The following is a 19,273-nucleotide window of genomic DNA, read 5'->3' on the forward strand; positions in this document are numbered from 1 at the left end:
GGCGCCGAGGTCCCAGGTTCGATCCCAGCTCTGGGTCACTGTCCTTGTGGAGTTTGCACATTTTCCCCATGTCTGCGTGGGTTTCGCCCCCATAGCTGAAAGATGTGCAGGTGGATTGACCACGCTAAATTGCCCCTTGATGGGAAAAAATTAATTGGACACTCTAACTTTATTTTTTAAAAAGTTGAACTTTGTTCATCTCCGTTCTAAATGGGAAATCAGTTAACAGCACAAAAAAGTGGACATTTTGGCACAATTGTCTGTTGTTGAGACATAGCACAAGAGTTAACTAATTTAGGACCTGGAATAGCAGAGAACATAAGGAGACAGAGATGAGGAGGATTTTTTTCTCTCAGAGGGTAGAGAATCTATAGAATTCTCTACCCCCAGAGAGCTGTGAAGGCTGGGTCAGTAATTATGTTCAAGGCTGAGGTTGACACATTTTCAACCACTAAAGTAATCAAAGGTTATGGGGATAAGGCAGGAAAGTGGGATTGAGGATTCGATCTCAATGAATGTTGGAGCAGAGTCAATAGGCCGAATGGCCTACTTCTGTTCTTACATCTTACGGTTTCATAGGCCGTTTGACCCTTTTAGCCTGATCCTTACGTTGCCAACCCTCCAGGATTGGCCTGAGGTCTCCAGAAATTGAGGATTAAAAACCTGGAGGCTAATGTGTTCAGTTCCGGAGAAACATCACAGTGACATGGGGGGAAGGCAGGAGGAAGAAGATGAGAAAAATATCAGCCATGATAAATGCCGGAGAAGACTCGATGGGCCGAGTGGCCTCATTCTGCTCCTGTCTTATGGTCTTAGGGACATTAAAATAGGTCCTGGGCGGCATTCTTCAATCCGCCAGCCGCATTTTCCGGCACGGTGCCCCCCCGCCGGCTGTGGAGTTCTCCGTTCCCGCAGTCGACCAATGGGGTTCACTGTCATGGCCACCCCACGCCTTCGGGAAACTTGTGGACGTAGGTGCACCGCTGACGGCCCAGAGGATTCGCTGATGGAGAATTCCGCTGCCTATGTTTGAAAATTTTTCTTCAAATATTTCTCTTCACCAGAGAAAATATTGAAATGACGGGGAGGAGTGGGGGGGGGGGGGGGGGGGGGGGGGGGGAGGAGGGGGGGGGGGGGGGCAGGATTGATAATGGCTGTTTCATTCACTGTCAAGCTTCATCCAATTGGGTAATGAATCTTTTTTGAGTCTGACAACCTGTTGACCTCCAATTAACAAAAAAACAGGCAGAGACAGACCTCCAATTAACCGGCTGTTAAGCTTATTGAAGAGTTTAACGGTCTGGAGAGGGCCAAGAGGAGATTTTCAAAGTGTTGAGTGTGAAGAGCAAACTGCTGTTGGGAGCACTGCAGGGAGCCTTAATTGCTGCTGAATCGAATTGTTGGGGGAAAAAAAACCCGAGGGTTATTGACACCGAGGTGCTGAAGCGCGCTGGCACAGGGTTGCCAATGCTCGGGCAGAGAGCGGTTCATTCACCCTTCAGCCACTTGTCTGCACTGAGAGGCTGCTGGTACTCTGCTTCCTGCCTGCTCCAGTCTACAAGGCAGAGACAAACCCAGTCGTGGCTGCTGTCTACTTTTAAGATTTGCCCTCCAGAGCCAGTTCACACATCCAGGCAGCGTTAGTGGCGCCAAGCTGGCCTCTGGCCCACTTAGTGGCTACACACATTGAAATAGCGCTGTATCCAAGCCTTTGAGAGAAGTGGGGAGGAGAAAAAAATCACAGGTGGAGGGTTTGGAAAGAAGCCTGAAATACTGAAGGAAATCGTAATTTCTGAGTCAATTTACATGCCGATTAAAAAAATATTTGTTCAATAACTGTAAATTTCTACTTTTATTTTACACCTCTATGAAAGCACTCACATTTGGAATGATAAACATGTTTATATTTACAGCTTAGAACATATTAATAAGTTATCCCAATGTTTCCTCCCCATTATCAAAATAATGTTAATACAGTTCAGGTACAGCAGACAGCTTCAAACTGTGGCAATATTTCATTAGGAATTGAGTTTGATACAGCCCAACTTGAATTCGGAATTCATCCTATAGTGAATTTGAAATAGTCACCAAACAACATTTAACCCAGTAATGTTTTAGGGCAAGATGTTGTTCCACATCTTAAGACCAAATAGCTACTGAATACAGTTTGTCCTTTTTAAAAAATAAATTTACAGTACCCAATTAATTTTTTCCAATTAAAGGGCAATTTAGCGTGGCCAATCCTGCCCATCTTTGGGTTGTGGGGGCGAAACCCACGCAGACACAGGGAGAATGTGCAAACTCCACACAGCCAGTGACCCAGAGCCGGGATTGAACCTGGGACCTCTGCGCCATGAGGCAGCAGGGCTAACCCATGGCGCCACCGTGCTGTCCTAAACACAGTTTGTCTTGATTGCACAGCTTGGTCCTGTGTCGTCTAAGTTGCAAGTGAAATCAGCAGTACCTTGTGCGAGAGTGGTGTGTCAAGAATGTAAATGAGATCATTTTGAATAGAGATAGTAATTTTCACACTTTACCCAAAATACTGCACTGGAAATACCTATTCCAATATCGTGCAGACTTTTATAATAATACAGTATTGTATAAAATTACATAAAACCTCTGAATTGCAAGAAAATAGAGCACCGTTAGAGATGAAAACAGAATGGAAATGATTGTGCTTCCTCTCCTTCAGGATGGCAGCCTGCAGTGCCCCACTTGCAAGGCCATCTATGGGGAGAAGACCGGAACGCAGCCCCCTGGGAAGATGGAGTACCACGTGATCCCACACTCACTGCCTGGATATTTGGAATTCAAAACCATCCGCATCGTCTATGACATCCCAGCAGGACTACAAGTGAATGCTTCTAACAATTTCATATCTTTTTAGGATCACTTGAGTAACTATTATGTTTTTACTGTAAATATAGAACAGCAAGAGTTTAAAATCGTTAGTGTTGAAAAAGCAAGCACAAATGTGGATTTTGCACAAGCTGCATAATAACACCACTGCACTGGTACAAGTGGCTATCCCACAAACATTTTCCACATGAGCAAAAAAATAAAAACCCTAATTCTTAAAGGAGCTGCAATTCAGACCCTGCACAGACGTAGGTGGGCAATTTGTTTGACATCATATACAATACTTCAAGCTTGTGGTGCCGTGGAAGTTTTCAACACCGGTTATTTATTTTTATACATTAAAAGAAAGAAAGAAATTGTATTTCCTTCAATGGCCATAATCACTGTTGTACAATCTGATATCTTCGGCAGTTCAGTAGACCCACATGGTGCCGATCTAACAAAATTAAACAGAGACAAGAAAGCTTCCTATGGAATATGGCATGTTGGAAAGGGAAAGAATCAACATTCAATTAAATCGCAGAGCAGAAGCCAGATAGCAATCTCTCAACAGGGAGCATGCTCCACTCAAAAGAAAAGTAATAATCGGACAAAGAAAAATAATACTGCTTGGTGGTTTTAATTAATAAGTAATGCAGCAAAGAGGTGTTCTGGTGTTGAAAAGAACTAAATTATCAGATGTGATTTGTATTCAACCATTATAAATTTAGAGTTGGCATTATGAAGAGAGATTATTGTGAGGCAACATCATGCTCCAGGATTGTAGAGAGGAAGCCAGATTTGTGATAGGCTGTTAATAAGGAAAGTGAAGGGTTGTAAAGGAGCTTCATTGAAGTTAAGCTCCTATTTGGTAACTGGATCCTAAGCCAGGTGATAAAGTATGAAACTTAGAACATAGAACATAGAACATAGAACGATACAGCGCAGTACAGGCCCTTCGGCCCACGATGTTGCACCGAAACAAAAGCCATCTAACCTACACTATGCCATTATCATCCATATGTTTATCCAATAAACTTTTAAATGCCCTCAATGTTGGCGAGTTCACTACTGTAGCAGGTAGGGCATTCCATGGCCTCACTACTCTTTGCGTAAAGAACCTACCTCTGACCTCTGTCCTATATCTATTACCCCTCAGTTTAAAGCTATGTCCCCTCGTGCCAGCCATATCCATCCGCGGGAGAAGGCTCTCACTGTCCACCCTATCCAACCCCCTGATCATTTTGTATGCCTCTATTAAGTCTCCTCTTAACCTTCTTCTCTCCAACGGAAACAACCTCAAGTCCATCAGCCTTTCCTCATAAGATTTTCCCTCCATACCAGGCAACATCCTGGTAAATCTCCTCTGCACCCGCTCCAAAGCCTCCGCGTCCTTCCTATAATGCGGTGACCAGAACTGTACGCAATACTCCAAATGCGGCCGTACCAGAGTTCTGTACAGCTGCAACATGACCTCCCGACTCCGGAACTCAATCCCTCTACCAATAAAGGCCAACACTCCATAGGCCTTCTTCACAACCCTATCAACCTGGGTGGCAACTTTCAGGGATCTATGTACATGGACACCTAGATCCCTCTGCTCATCCACACTTTCAAGAACTTTACCATTAGCCAAATATTCCGCATTCCTGTTATTCCTTCCAAAGTGAATCACCTCACACTTCTCTACATTAAACTCCATTTGCCACCTCTCAGCCCAGCTCTGCAGCTTATCTATATCCCTCTGTAACCTACTACATCCTTCCACACTATCGACAACACCACCGACTTTAGTATCGTCTGCAAATTTACTCACCCACCCTTCTGCGCCTTCCTCTAGGTCATTGATAAAAATGACAAACAGCAACGGCCCCAGAACAGATCCTTGTGGTACTCCACTTGTGACTGTACTCCATTCTGAACATTTCCCATCAACCACCACCCTCTGTCTTCTTTCAGCTAGCCAATTTCTGATCCACATCTCTAAATCACCCTCAATCCCCAGCCTCCGTATTTTTTGCAATAGCCTACCGTGGGGAACCTTATCAAACGCTTTGCTGAAATCCATATACACCACATCAACTGCTCTACCCTCGTCTACCTGTTCAGTCACCTTCTCAAAGAACTCGATAAGGTTTGTGAGGCATGACCTACCCTTCACAAAGCCATGCTGACTATCCCTGATCATATTATTCCTATCTAGATGATTATAAATCTTGTCTCTTATAATCCCCTCCAAGACTTTACCCACTACAGACGTGAGGCTCACCGGTCTATAGTTGCCGGGGTTGTCTCTGCTCCCCTTTTTGAACAAAGGGACCACATTTGCTGTCCTCCAGTCCTCTGGCACTATTCCTGTAGCCAATGATGACATAAAAATCAAAGCCAAAGGTCCAGCAATCTCTTCCCTGGCCTCCCAGAGAATCCTAGGATAAATCCCATCAGGTCCCGGGGACTTATCTATTTTCAGCCTGTCCAGAATTGCCAACACGTCTTCTCTACGTACCTCAATGCCATCTATTCTATTAGCCTGGGGCTCAGCATTCTCCTCCACAACATTATCTTTTTCCTGAGTGAATACTGACGAAAAATATTCATTTAGTATCTCGCCTATCTCTTCAGACTCCACACACAATTTCCCATCCCTGTCCTTGACTGGTCCTACTCTTTCCCTAGTCATTCGCTTATTCCTGACATACCTATAGAAAGCTTTTGGGTTTTCCTTGATCCTTCCTGCCAAATACGTCTCATGTCCCCTCCTTGCTCGTCTTAGCTCTCTCTTTAGATCCTTCCTCGCTACCTTGTATCTATCCATCGCCCCAACCGAAACTTCACACTTCATCTTCACATAGGCCTCCTTCTTCCTCTTAACAAGAGATTCCACTTCCTTGGTAAACCACGGTTCCCTCGTTCGACGCCTTCCTCCCTGTCTGACCGGTGCATACTTATCAAGAACACGCAGTAGCTGATCCTTGAACAAGCCCCACTTATCCAGTGTGCCCAACACTTGCAGCCTACTTCTCCACCTTATCCCCCCCAAGTCACGTCTAATGGCATCATAATTGCCCTTCCCCCAGCTATAACTCTTGCCCTGCGGTGTATACTTATCCCTTTCCATCATTAACGTAAACGTCACCGAATTGTGGTCACTGTCCCCAAAGTGCTCTCCTACCTCCAAATCCAACACCTGGCCTGGTTCATTACCCAAAACCAAATCCAACGTGGCCTCGCCTCTTGTTGGCCTGTCAACATATTGTTTCAGGAAACCCTCCTGCACACACTGTACAAAAAACAACCCATCTATTGTACTCGAACTATATCTTTTCCAGTCAATATTTGGAAAGTTAAAGTCTCCCATAATAACTACCCTGTTACTTTCGCTCATATCCAGAATCATCTTCGCCATCCTTTCCTCTACATCCCTAGAACTATTAGGAGGCCTATAAAAAACTCCCAACAGGGTGACCTCTCCTTTCCTGTTTCTAACTTCAGCCCATACTACCTCGGAAGAAGAGTCCCCATCTAGCATCCTCTCCGCCACCGTAATACTGCTCTTGACTAGCAGCGCCACACCTCCCCCTCTTTTGCCTCCTTCTCTGAGCTTACTAAAACACCTAAACCCCGGAACCTGCAACATCCATTCCTGTCCCTGCTCTATCCATGTCTCCGAAATGGCCACAACATCGAAGTCCCAGGTACCAACCCATGCTGCCAGTTCCCCTACCTTGTTTCGTATACTCCTGGCATTGAAGTAGACACACTTCAAACCACCTACCTGAACACTGGCCCCCTCCTGCGACGTCAAATCTGTGCTCCTGACCTCTATACTCTCATTCTCCCTTACCCTAAAACTACAATCCAGGTTCCCATGCCCCTGCTGCATTAGTTTAAACCCCCCCAAAGAGCACTAACAAATCTCCCCCCCAGGATATTTGTGCCCCTCAGGTTCAGATGTAGACCATCCTGTCTGTAGAGGTCCCACCTTCCCCAGAAAGAGCCCCAGCTATCCAGAAATCTGAATCCCTCCCGCCTGCACCATCCCTGTAGCCACGTGTTTAAATGCTCTCTTTCCCTATTCCTCATCTCACTATCACTTGACGCAAATCCTTTTCTTGATGGTCCTTTTATTTACATAAAGCAGCATTGCATTTGTTTGCTTCCTACCTGTCAACCCCAGTGTCCCAGCAGTCTCTCTTTATAAGTGCTCTAAGTAATCCTGTACGATTCTAAAGCTCATCTGTGTATCTTAAAAATACAGTTAGCTTGCCATCAACACAGATGTCCATTTTGAAGGAGGCAGGCGGAATTTTCAAATGATGAAGATAAGCTGAAATGTCAGCAAGAAAAAGGCTGAGAAGATAAATATGGGTAGTGGGGAGGCGGTAGGGAATGGTCGGGAATACAAGTGTTGGGTCTTATGGTCAGGAAGAGAAGGAAGAAGAAAGAAAATAAGGGTGGACAAAACCGATGGTTTGCATGAGGGGAGAAACAAATGGATGCCACTGCCAGGCTTGTTTTCAGTATGGGTGGGGGGAGGGGACTTAACAGAGAGTGGGTGTCAACCACACAACTTTCTCCAGCCACACCTGAGCTCACCCCCATAATGTAGATTGCAGGTGGGTGAGGAAATCGTCAGCCTGTCCGCCCACCATATTTAAATAAATATTCCAGAGTCAATTGAGCTTGTTAACAAGCCAGTTGATCCCAATAATAGGCTGCCCACACCACAAAAGAATTGACGTGGGGAGGAGGACAGGAGTGGGTAGCCGTTGTTTTGAACAACTTTTAAAAATGGCAAGAAGGGGGAACTTTCTGAACTACTTTGCGCCAAAGTAGGATTGGACCCTTCCTATCCACTTGCTCCCTGAAACACACCACCCAGGTGCCCAGACCCTGCCGGCCCACATTTCCCAACTTACCTGGCTCCCAGATTCTTGGGCCCGCTTGCAGACCAGGCAGCGGCCACTGATGCATTCTTGGCGCTGCTGGAGCTATCAGGCAATCCGATTGGAAGGCAGCTCCCGAGGAAAGGACCTCCTCCCCAGTGAGGAATGAAAATAGCACAGTGGACTAAACAGCAGTCTTGTAATGCAGAACAAGGCCAGCAGCGCGGGTTCAATTCCCGTACTGGCCTCCCTGAACAGGCGCCGGAATGTGGCGACTAGGGGCTTTTCACAGTAACTTCATTGAAGCCTATTTGTGACAATAAGCGATTATTATTTAAATCCCTCTGGCGGCCTATTTAAAATCCCTCTGGTGGCCTATTTAGCCCACCCACCCACACCACTTTATGGGTGCAGAATGGGTTGGTGTCCACTGAGTCAACTCCATGCAAACTCTGCATCCTGGGTGGGTAGGGGCTGGGGATGTAGCTGGACAGCAACCCCCCCCCCGCCCCCGGCAACACACACACAGTAAAATGCTGGATCAGAGTTAGGGGCAACAAGCAATACTACGGACGGTTTAGATTTGAGGGAAAACTTTCTCACATTTACAATGATGCGATCAGGGTAATCACTGAGGTTTGAAAATAGCAGGCACATGCACTTAAATTTCAATAAGCAGTGCTAGTGGAACATGTAAGATCAGCTCAGATATTTCATTGTTTGTGCGAAATTATGATTCACCCGTCAATCCAACTGTTGTTTCTTCCCAATTTATTTTTAATTGTGTCAAGGGCATTGAACACCCCAATCAAGGAAAGAAGTTCACTGCCAGAGGTTTCCCACGGCACTGCTATCTGCCTGATACGGAGAAAGGCCGAAAGGTAAGGTTTACATTTGTACACGCATGCCTGTTATTCCCCCCAAAACACCAGGGTTAATCGAATTTGAAATCTGGTATATAGCTAGTACTTTCTTCGTCAAAAAGATTATTGATTTAAACTCTTGTAGATTTCAAAAGCCTTCTGAAAGCAGATTCTAAATTCCTTTGAACCCTCGGGTCTGGCAACTTTAAACTCCTATTTGAAATGGATATTGTGTTTTTTCGAAAGTACTTTAAGTTCACTGAACACTAGCTGTTCCAGATAGGGCTACATCAATTAAAGACAGTAATATGGGAAAGGACAGGCTTTCCCAGCATTTAAAACCTGGAGAGAGAGTCCCTGATCAGATAACACTCTCTTGGTTCAGGATAACAAACCTTGATGGTTCAAATTCTGCCACCTCAGGGCTTGCCACAATTAATTTTCCAAGCACCCTTCAGCTCATATAGGGCAGTGCTGAGAAACACGTGGCTTAGGGGCTGGTTTAGGACGGTGGGCTAAACAGCTGGCTTGTAATGCAGAACAAGGCCAGCAGCGCGGGTTCAATTCCCATACCAGCCTCCCCAAAGAGGTGCCGGAATGTGGCGACTAGGGGCTTTTCACAGTATCTTCATTGAAGCCTACTTGTGACAATAAGCGATTATTATTATTGTTGTCATAATATACACCAGTATATCATGGTGCAGACACACACACACACTGATGGACATGCAGTGGGACCAATCAGCATACACAACACCACAGCCAATCACCAGTGAGAGCACACGCACATAAAGACAGGGGACAGGGGACAGGAGAGTTCCCGCTCATTCTAGTAGCAGCCAGCTCAGAGCACAGAGCTCACAGCCTGCAACACAGACATTCACCATGAGTGCATCACCTGGTTAGGACTAGGCAAGGGTCAACAGTGAAAGCTGGTATTGCATTTACGCACAGTTCAAGTATGTTAATATAGTTAACCTTATAATAAAATAGAGTTGCACCACTTCCAGTGTTGGTGACCTGTTTGTGATCCAGAACACCCAACACATCATGGTACAAGGAGTGGTTGCATACTAGCACTTCTGAGACCCACCTGCAACTAATCAGCATTCGGGCATCCTGAAGTATGGAGAACATCAACCCGCCGCCGCCGCTCCGCATCGCCGGCAAACCCGGGGTCAATTGGAAGATTTTTAAACAGCACTTCCAGCTCTTCCTCGAAGCCACGGACAGGGAGGACGCCTCGGACACCAGGAAGATTGCTCTGCTCCTCTCCACGGCCGGGCAACACGCCATCCACATCTTCAACTCCCTCACATTCGCAGACGACGAGGACAAGACAAAGTACAAGACGGTTCTCCTCAAATTCGATACCCACTTCAGCATAGAGGTCAATGAAAGCTTCGAAAGATACCTGTTCCAGCAGCGCTTGCAGGGTAAGGACGAGCCTTTCCAATCCTTTTTAACACACCTCCGCATCCTTGCACAGTCCTGCTGCTATGGGCCCACCTCCGACTCCATGATACGCGACCAGATCGTATTTGGTGTTCTGTCGGACCCCCTGCGTTAGCAGCTCCTCAAAATTAAGCAACTCACCCTAGCGACTGCCATCGAGACCTGTGTCCTGCATGAAAATGCCACCAGCCGGTACTCCCACATACAGGCGGCTGAAATGGTGCGGCAAAGTCCCCACGAGGCAGAATGGGACCAAACAATTGAACACCTCCAAGGCTGCAGCCTGGATGAGGGCGGCCATTTAGCGCGCTTTTCGTGGCCTCCCACGCTTGTACGTGCCAAACGAGGGGACGGTGACGTGCAGGAACGTGATGCGCAGGCACGCACCACGCAGGATCGCACCGCGCATACACGGTAGCGCAACGAGCGTACTGACGTCACGACATGCGGCAAGTGTGGCTCCGCCCATTTAAAGCGGCAATGTCCTGCAAAATCGCGACAATTCCTACGATGTGGCAGACTTGGCCACTATGCTGCCTGCTGTCGAGCAGCTCAGCCTGCCAATTCGCATCGCTTCAGCCAGCCTCGCAGGAACGTTCGGGCAATTCAACCCACGTTCACCGAGTCCGATTCCGACTTCCCGCAGATCAGTGACACCGAGGACCCGAGGGAGCCTTTTCGAGTCGCTGTTATAACAAAGAATAGGCTGTCCCCGAATCAACACCACCAGCCGCTGTTGGTGCCCAGCATTGATCCAGACAACGAGTGGTGTGCCACCCTGACGGTCAACCGATCTCAGATACGATTCCGCCTGGACACTGGTGCTTCCACTAATCTCCTAGCGTGGTCAGACTTTCAGACCCTTGGGGTTACCCCAACTATTCTTCCGTCGACCTGCCAACTAGTGGACTACAAGGGCAACGTCATTCCTGCTGCCGGTTCATGCCAACTCGAAGTGATGCACAACTCGCGAAAAGCCATCCTTCCGTTCGAGATCGTGGGCTCCTCGAAGGACTCTGTGCGAGGCGCACAGGCGTGCAAACTCCCAAACCTCGTTCAACGAGTACACTCTCTCTCTCCAGAGGACACGTCTGCCTTCCAGGATGCGGACTTCAGGGTGCAACTCAATGCCATCATCGACCAGCACCGCGACGTTTTCGAAGGCATAGGCACGTTTCCATACACTTACAAAATCCTGCTCAAACAAGACGCCACGCCTGTGGTTCATGCATTACCCTATCCCCAAGCGCGAGGAGATCACGTGCAAGATGGCTCGGGCCAACATCTTCACCAAACTTGACGCCTCGAAAGGATTCTGGCAAATTCAACTAGACAGGTCCAGCAGAAAGCTGTGGACCTTTAATACCCCGTTTGGCAGATACTGCTACAACAAGATGCCGTTTGGGATTATATCGGCATCAGAAGTATTCCACCGGATCATGGAGCAAATGATGGAGGGCATTGAGGGTGTGCGCGTCTATGTTGACGACATCATCATTTGCAGGAGCATATGAGTCGCCTCCAGCGCGTTTTCAAACGAATACGGGACCAAGGCCTTCGCCTCAACAGAGTCAAATGTTCCTTCGGCCAGACGGAACTCAAGTTCCTAGGGGACCACATCTCCCGGTTGGGTGTGCGGCCGGATGCGGACAAGGTGGCAGCCATCACGGCCATGCAGAAGCCAGCGGATAAGAAGGCGGTCCTCCGATTTTTGGGCATGATCAACTTCCTGGGGAAGTTCATCCCCAACCTCGCCTCCCATACCACAGCTCTCCGGAACCTGGTCAGGAAGACGACAGACTTCCAATGACCTCCCACCCACGAGCGAGAATGGGAGGAGCTTAAGACCAAGCTTACCACGGCCCCGGTATTGGCATTTTTTGATCCCACGAAGGAAACAAAAATTTCAACGGATGCCAGCCAATCTGGCATTGGGGCAGTGCTCCTGCAACGCGATGAGGCCTCATCATGGGCCCCCGTTGCATATGCGTCACGTGCCATGACCCCCACGGAACAGTGCTATGCGCAGATCGAAAAGGAGTGCCTGGGCCTATTGACTGGGGTCGACAAATTTCATGATTACGTGTACGGCCTCCCCCAATTCACTGTCGAGACCAACCATTGCCCGCTGGTCAACATTATACAAAAACACCTGAATGATATGACCCCTCGCCTCCAGCGCATTCTGCTTAAACTCCGGCGGTACGATTTCCAGCTCCTATACACCCCGGGCAAGGACCTGATCATAGCCGACGCTCTGTCCAGGGCAGTCAACACCCTGTGTGACCCAGAGGGGTTCGTCTGCCAGGTTGACGCCCATGTGGCCTTCACGGCCTCCAATCTGCCGGCCACGGATGAACGCCTTATCCACATTCGCCGAGAGACTGTGGCTGACCCCCTACTACAGCGTGTCATGCGCCACATGATGGACGGGTGGCTCAAGGGCCAATGCCCGCAGTTCTACAATATCAGAGACGATCTGGCAGTAGTCGATGGTGTCCTCCTGAAGCTGGACCGCATCGTGATCCCGCACAGCATGCGCCAGCTCGTTTTGGAACAGCTACACGAGGGCCATCTTGGCGTGGAGAAGTGCCGATGGAGGGCCCGAGAGGCTGTGTACTGGCCCGGCATCAATGAGGACATCGCCAACACAGTGCTCAACTGCCCCACCTGTCAGCCGTTCCAGCCGGCCCAACCACGTGAGACCCTACAGCCCCATGAGTTGGTCACGTCCCCTTGGTCTAAGGCAGGCGTTGACCTGTTCTATGCGCTCGGCTGGAACTATGTTCTGACTGTAGACCATTTTTCAAACTACCCGGAGGTCGTATGCCTGCACGACATCACATCATCGGCGGTCAACCGTGCCTGCAAGGAGACCTTTGCTCGTCACGGCATCCCACTCACTGTGATATCGGACAATGGCCCCTCCTTCGCGAGCCAGGAATGGTCCAACTTTGCCAGCAGGTACAACTTTGTGCATGTGACATCCAGTCCCCTGCACCCCCAATCCAATGGCAAAGCGGAAAAGGGCGTCCACATCGTCAAACGGTCCTCTGCAAGGCTGCCGATGCAGGATCCGACTTCTACCTCGCCTTGCTGGTCTATCGTTCGGCCCCACTCTCCACGGGCCTGTCGCCAACCCAGCTGCTCATGGGTCGCACCCTCAGGACCACGGTGCCGTCCATTCACGTCCCAGACCTCGACCACGTTCCGCTCCTTCAGCGGATGCAACAGAACAGTCTCGTGCACAACACAAGGCGGCGCATGACGCTCGGGCGACTGATCTCTCTGCTCTGCCGCTGGATGACAACGTCCGCATCCATCTTCCGGAAGGTGGCTGGTCTGCAACTGCTGTGGTTCTTCGGCAGGTGTCTCCCCGCTCGTTCCTGGTTCATCTGCCAGATGGTTCCATTCGCCGCCGCAATCGGCGTGCCCTTTGTCTCGTTCCACGCTCGCTACGTGATCCTCCACTGGTGCCATGCCCTCCTGTTGTCCCCAACCTGGAATATGTGGAGATTCCGAATACTCTGCGTCCTCCTCACTCTGCCGTGGCCCAGCCCGTTCCTCAGCCGGTGGCTCCTGACCCACCCTTGAGGCGGTCAACCAGAATTCGTCGCCCACCTCAGAGACTTGACTTATGAGTTTTACAATGTTGGACTCTTTGATCTGTTCTGTTATCTTGTTTCATTGTTCCAGTAGTTTGTATATAATGTTCATTTCGTTGTTGGTGTGACACCCTATTTCTCTGCACCAGGCACCTTCCCGTGTAAATAGATTAGCCTCATGTACATAGTCATGTAAATAACACGCACACTCATAGTCAGGCACATTCACTACACAATATTTATTGTCACGCAGGCACATGTTCTTTATATAAATGGGGGGATGTCATAATGTACACCAGTATATCATGGTGCAGACACACACACACACACACTGATGGACATGCAGTGGGACCAATCAGCATACACAACACCGCAGCCAATCACCAGTGAGAGCACACGCACTATAAAGACAGAGGACAGGAGAGTTCCCGCTCATTCTAGTAGCAGCCAGCTCGGAGCACAGAGCTCACAGCCTGCAACACAGACATTCACCATGTGCTGAGTGCATCACCTGGTTAGGACTAGGCAAGGGTCAACAGTTAAAGCTGGTATTGCATTTACCCACAGTTCAAGTATGTTACTATAGTTAACCTTATAATAAAATAGAGTTGCACCACTTCCAGTGTTGGTGACCTGTTTGTGATCCAGAACACCCAATACATCAATTATTATTATTCAATGCGACTCACTTTGAATAAGGGGCCCGAATGGGGAACGCACATCCAAGGCCGAACATAGCCGATAGCTCTATTTTTTACAATGGGGAACTCTGCTTGCTGGAACTCCCTGTTGTAGTGAGAGATCGGCACACCATTTTTAAATGGTATCCCGATCTCTGAGGCCCACACAACAATTCCCGACGAGCTGCTTTTCCAGCACAGCGTGGCTGGATGAATACACCCATAATGTTTGCCCTGGAAATTACAGCTGATTGGCAGCATGGTAGCACAAGTGATTAGCACTGTGGCTTCACAGCGCCAGGGTCCCAGTTCGATTCCCCACTGGGTCACTCTGCGGAGTCTGCACGTTCTCCCCGTGTCTGCGTGGGTTTCCTCCGGGTGCTCCGGTTTCCTCACACGAGTCCCGAAAGACGTGCTTGTTATGTGAATTGGACATTCTGAATTCTCCCTCTGTGTACCCGAACATGCGCCAGAATGTGGCGACTAGGGGCTTTTCACGGTAACTTCATTGCAGTGCTTATGTAAGCCTACTTGTGACAATAAAAAATTTATAAGATTGATTTATTTCTGATCTGGACATCCAGGAGGATGGGGGACGGGTGGATGTTTTTAAAGTCCTCACATTTGGACCTTTTTCTGTCCTGGGGCACCACAAGTCCTCCCGTCGGCAAATGTTCAGGAGCTGGTCATATCCCATACTTCTTTAGGCACCCATGACCTGGGTACCTGGTGAGCAAAGTGACATAACAAATGAGGTTGAAAAGCTGAGAGAGAAAAAAGACTTCTCACTGACTATTGATATGGTTCCAATCAGCCAGTGCATGCTACAAGCAAACAATAGCTCCTTCTTGCAAGAATGCCCTGAAAATCCCAGAGCAAAGTAAAAGGGGTGCAGACCCAAATAAACCACCCTGCGGCCTTTTTCCCTGACCTTTGCACCCGAGGAACTGGTCGCTCTCCTGCAGCAAGCGCCAGGAACAGGGTCCATTTTGTTTATAGCTTGCTGGATCAAGCTGCTGACGGCAGCACGGTAGCACAGTGGTTATCACAGTTGCTTCACAGCTCCAGGGTCCCAGGTTCGATTCTCGGCTTGGGTCAATGTCTGTGCGGAGTCTGCACGTTCTCCCCGTGTGTGCGTGGGTTTCCTCCTCGTGCTCCAGTTTCCTCCCACAGTCCAAAAATGTGTAGCTTAGGTGGATTGGCCATACTAAATTGCCCTTAGTGTCCAAAACGTTTGGGTGTGATTACTGGGTTACGGGGATAGGGTGGAGGTGTGGGATTGGGTAGGGTGCTCCTTCCAAGCGCCGGTGCAGACTCAATGTGCCGAATGGCCTCCTTCTGCACTGTAAATTCCATGAAACGACCTTTACCCCTATCATATACTTGCTTCCGTCCTGATCTCTAATTTTATCTTTCTAGATTCTGAAACTCTTGATTGTGGCGTGGGACCGCAGGCTGATATTCACCATTGGGACGTCCAACACCACCGGAGAAACGGATACTGTAGTATGGAATGAAATCCATCACAAAACGGAGTTTGGATCAAATTTAACCGGACATGGCTACCCAGATCCTAACTATTTGGAAAATGTCTTGGCAGAATTATCTGCCCAAGGAGTCGCGGAGGACTGTATAAAGGACTGAGAAGAGGACCCGAAGAACTAGTCAGTAAGATTTTTGGACACTGAAGATCATACCCTGTGTGTAAAGTACATGACTAGGGTTTAAATATGCTTTGCTTTACTGCCTTGACCACTAATTTGTTAACTCCAGTTCAGGCTCGATAAAACCAAACGGTGTTGGTCTGATACAGTTTATTGGTGGAAAATCACAGTGATATACTGGCAAGTCTGCATCTTGTTATTCCTTATGGGAAGAACTCCACAACATTACTAATTAGGGGCAGGCAAAACAAGACAAAGAGAGGGCTGGCGAGTTGACAGTTGATTGCACTGGTCATTCCTTTAAATAAGAACAGAAATGTTTTCCATTTGGTACAATCACACACAGTGCACCTCCTGCTCTTAACACAGCTAACTGTGCACATCGAGGCAAAAAGAAAGTGCTTAGTTGTAGGAATGCTGGCATCAGTCGACATGTCGCTTTCTAGAGATCATAAGCCGTACGTAAAACATGCAGCATTTTCGTAAATAACTTGTGTACATCTCTCAGGGATGTCGGTCTTTTTTAAATTGAGCGTGTCGCTGTAAATAGTGGACAGTGGACAGAAGCGGGAGGAACGTAGCTTTGCATGTGAAAACTGTATGGCTTAAAACGTGCCCATTTTATCTTATTTTATTAAATGGACCGCAACACCATGGAGCATTTGAAAACAGTTTTGACAAAAGGTAGTTTAAATTTAAAAACACTGCTTATGAAGCGTTGTTCAGAAATAACTAAGGGCTTGTTCTGTGTTAAAGATCCGTCTCGTTACTTCATTAGTCCAGCTAAATATTAATGTTTGGTAGCCCATGATGCATGTCAGTAACAATGAATACATATGTCCTCAGTCGAGGTTGTTTATTTAAAGTTAACTTTTGTAACTATAGATGTTGCTATAATTCATAGCCAAGTATGTCACAGTCTTAACTGCATCGTTTATGTCTACTGTGTTTGAGACTATTATGTTTATGAATTTGGCAGTGAATGTATCTGAAGCCAAGACATTTCCTTTTCATTAATGTGGATGTTTCTGTTTTTAATTTCAAACAAAGACTCAAAGCTCTACATGCAACTCAATGCACTTACTTAGCTGTCAGATTATGTGAAAAGATTACTTAATGGGGGGGGGGGGGGGGGGAGAGAGAGAGAGAGAAAGTCCTAAAATGAGCTCTGAAGAGGATTTTAAAGACACAACAGCTATACAATCCAGCCCAGAGGCAGAAATTGGATTACGTTCCTGCCAAATAAAGTCTGTGGATTGGAAAATGGATGTCAACTGAAATTTGGGCTGGGCTATTTTGTCAGAGGGAGGTTGTGCGGTGTGGAATGCTGCAAAGCTGAGAAGAGCTGACGAAACCGGTGATAGCTATAGAAGGGTTCAATATTATCCTGACACTGCTGTCAAATCCATTGCCTTTGCAGTCCTGACTGGCAAATATAATGTTCAACAAACACCATTTCTGCAAGTTAGGCTCTTGTTGCTGGCTTGTTTGGCATTCAACTTGTGAAACATATTGCCAAAAATAATCCCAAGTGAAAATAAATGAATTAGAGGGGGGAGGGCGGTTGATGGTGGTGGTTGTGGGGGAGGGGGGGGGGGTTGTGGGGGAGGGTGGTTGGTCATGGTACATCAAAGATGAACAAAATGTATTCAATAGCCAAAGTGTTTTGAAGGATGCTGGGTAAAATGGCAATCTCTCCTGTTTTTTAAGACACCTTTTAAAAAAGGAAATTCCAGTTGCTTTTTGTTTTGTTGGAAATGTGCAAGCGAAACAGGGGAATCTCAGATTCATAACGTGAAAAGAGATGTCAGAGACCTTCTAGAAAGCAGGCTAACCTTGAAGCTAAACGATGGGAGATTTTTAAAAATCAAAATAGTTACTCAATCACCTTTACCTGTGGGCAAAGTTGGAATTGCTTCGTCTGTTTCTTATAGCAATTGTTCGTCTGCTGGAGAATGATGTCCTGATGAACCTGTTCTATTCTGATGACACTTTCAGTTATAATCCTAGTCTCAACCCAAGGACTGCCACAGGAATGCACTGGAAGACCAGAAAATGCACTGCATTTGAACCTGCAGAACGTGTCTTAAACCATAAAAACTGTTCGCCACCGCACCTATGCTACATTTACCAGTAAACCTGATCTGGCAGCATTAGAGTCAGTGGCAGATGGTGCCAATGGAGCTACTAGCAATATAGCATCTTATAGATTCTGGGAAAAAAAATCTTTTTTTATAGAAACAAACACATTAACAAAGCATGTGTAAATAGTGTATTGATGTCAGTGTATTTTAAGAAGTGTATGGGCGATACCCATTATATAAACCTAGGCAGGTTCAATTTCAAAAGTATAAATTGGGCATGTGTAATCCAGCCAATGCCAGGAAGTATAAGGTATTTTGGTTAACTCTCATTTGGAAAGTTGAATATAGTCACAATTATTTTCGAACTTAAGTATGAAGATGTTAACATAGAAAATACGACAAAGATTTATTTTGTAATTGTATTTGCATAACAAGTTGAATTTGACTCCATCATCTTGAGGCTATGTCCCTTGTACTCAGCTGACAAATGGGCCGTGAATTTAAATTCCTGTGAGGAACAGGCGAGGATTATGCTAAATAGGGAAGCTGTTCCTTAAAGGGTCAGACTAATGACAGTGAGGAAGTATAAACAATATAAATTACCTATATTTTAATATTTTATTTAGACTCACCAAAATCATCACATTTTAAATGTATTTGCCAAGATATTTACTGAATTTTTTCCCTGATGACAAGAATTTACATAGTCATGAAAAGGGGCCCTGTAATAGTGAGCACTTTGCAGGTCTAAATAACAAAAATGCCATGCGCTTCATAAGAAAAAATTATTTATAAGGACACATTACAAGCAGAGGATTCGTTAACGTACTGAAATATTAGCAGGAATCTACAGGCTCTGACACTCATTAGTTTGATTCAGTCATTGACTAGGATGAGAATCTTAAACTGACAGGGATGAGAATAAATCCTTCTTGTATATTAAATAAATCGAAACAAACCTGTTGGACTTTAACCTGGTGCTGTAAGACTTCTTACTGTGCCCACCCCAGTCCAACGCCGGCACCTCCACATCATTAAATAAATGAGCAACTTTCTATTAATACAGAGAAAAACATAAAATGCTGCAAATTATCAACAGGCTGGCGCCTTCTATGGAGAGAGGCGAAGGGACTGATGAAGGTCATTAGTCCAAATGGTTAACTTTGTTAGTCTCTTCACAGGTACTACCTGACCT

General features: G+C 46.9%; 1 protein-coding gene across 1 annotated transcript in view; it reads left to right on the top strand.

The window, feature by feature from the left end:
• Window positions 1–17,139, top strand: part of LOC140403908 (E3 ubiquitin-protein ligase DTX1-like) — a 368,481-nt gene extending 351,342 nt beyond the window's left edge. Inside the window, exons 7-9 of the mRNA XM_072492183.1 lie at window positions 2,696–2,857; window positions 8,519–8,608; window positions 15,750–17,139. Of these exons, the coding sequence (XP_072348284.1) occupies window positions 2,696–2,857; window positions 8,519–8,608; window positions 15,750–15,974 (477 nt within the window). The 3' untranslated portion in view covers window positions 15,975–17,139. The remainder of the gene's footprint in view (window positions 1–2,695; window positions 2,858–8,518; window positions 8,609–15,749) is intronic.
• Window positions 17,140–19,273: the final 2,134 nt, after the last annotated feature.

This window comes from Scyliorhinus torazame, chromosome 1 (genome assembly GCF_047496885.1).
Source record: "Scyliorhinus torazame isolate Kashiwa2021f chromosome 1, sScyTor2.1, whole genome shotgun sequence".
NCBI lineage: Eukaryota > Metazoa > Chordata > Chondrichthyes > Carcharhiniformes > Scyliorhinidae > Scyliorhinus > Scyliorhinus torazame.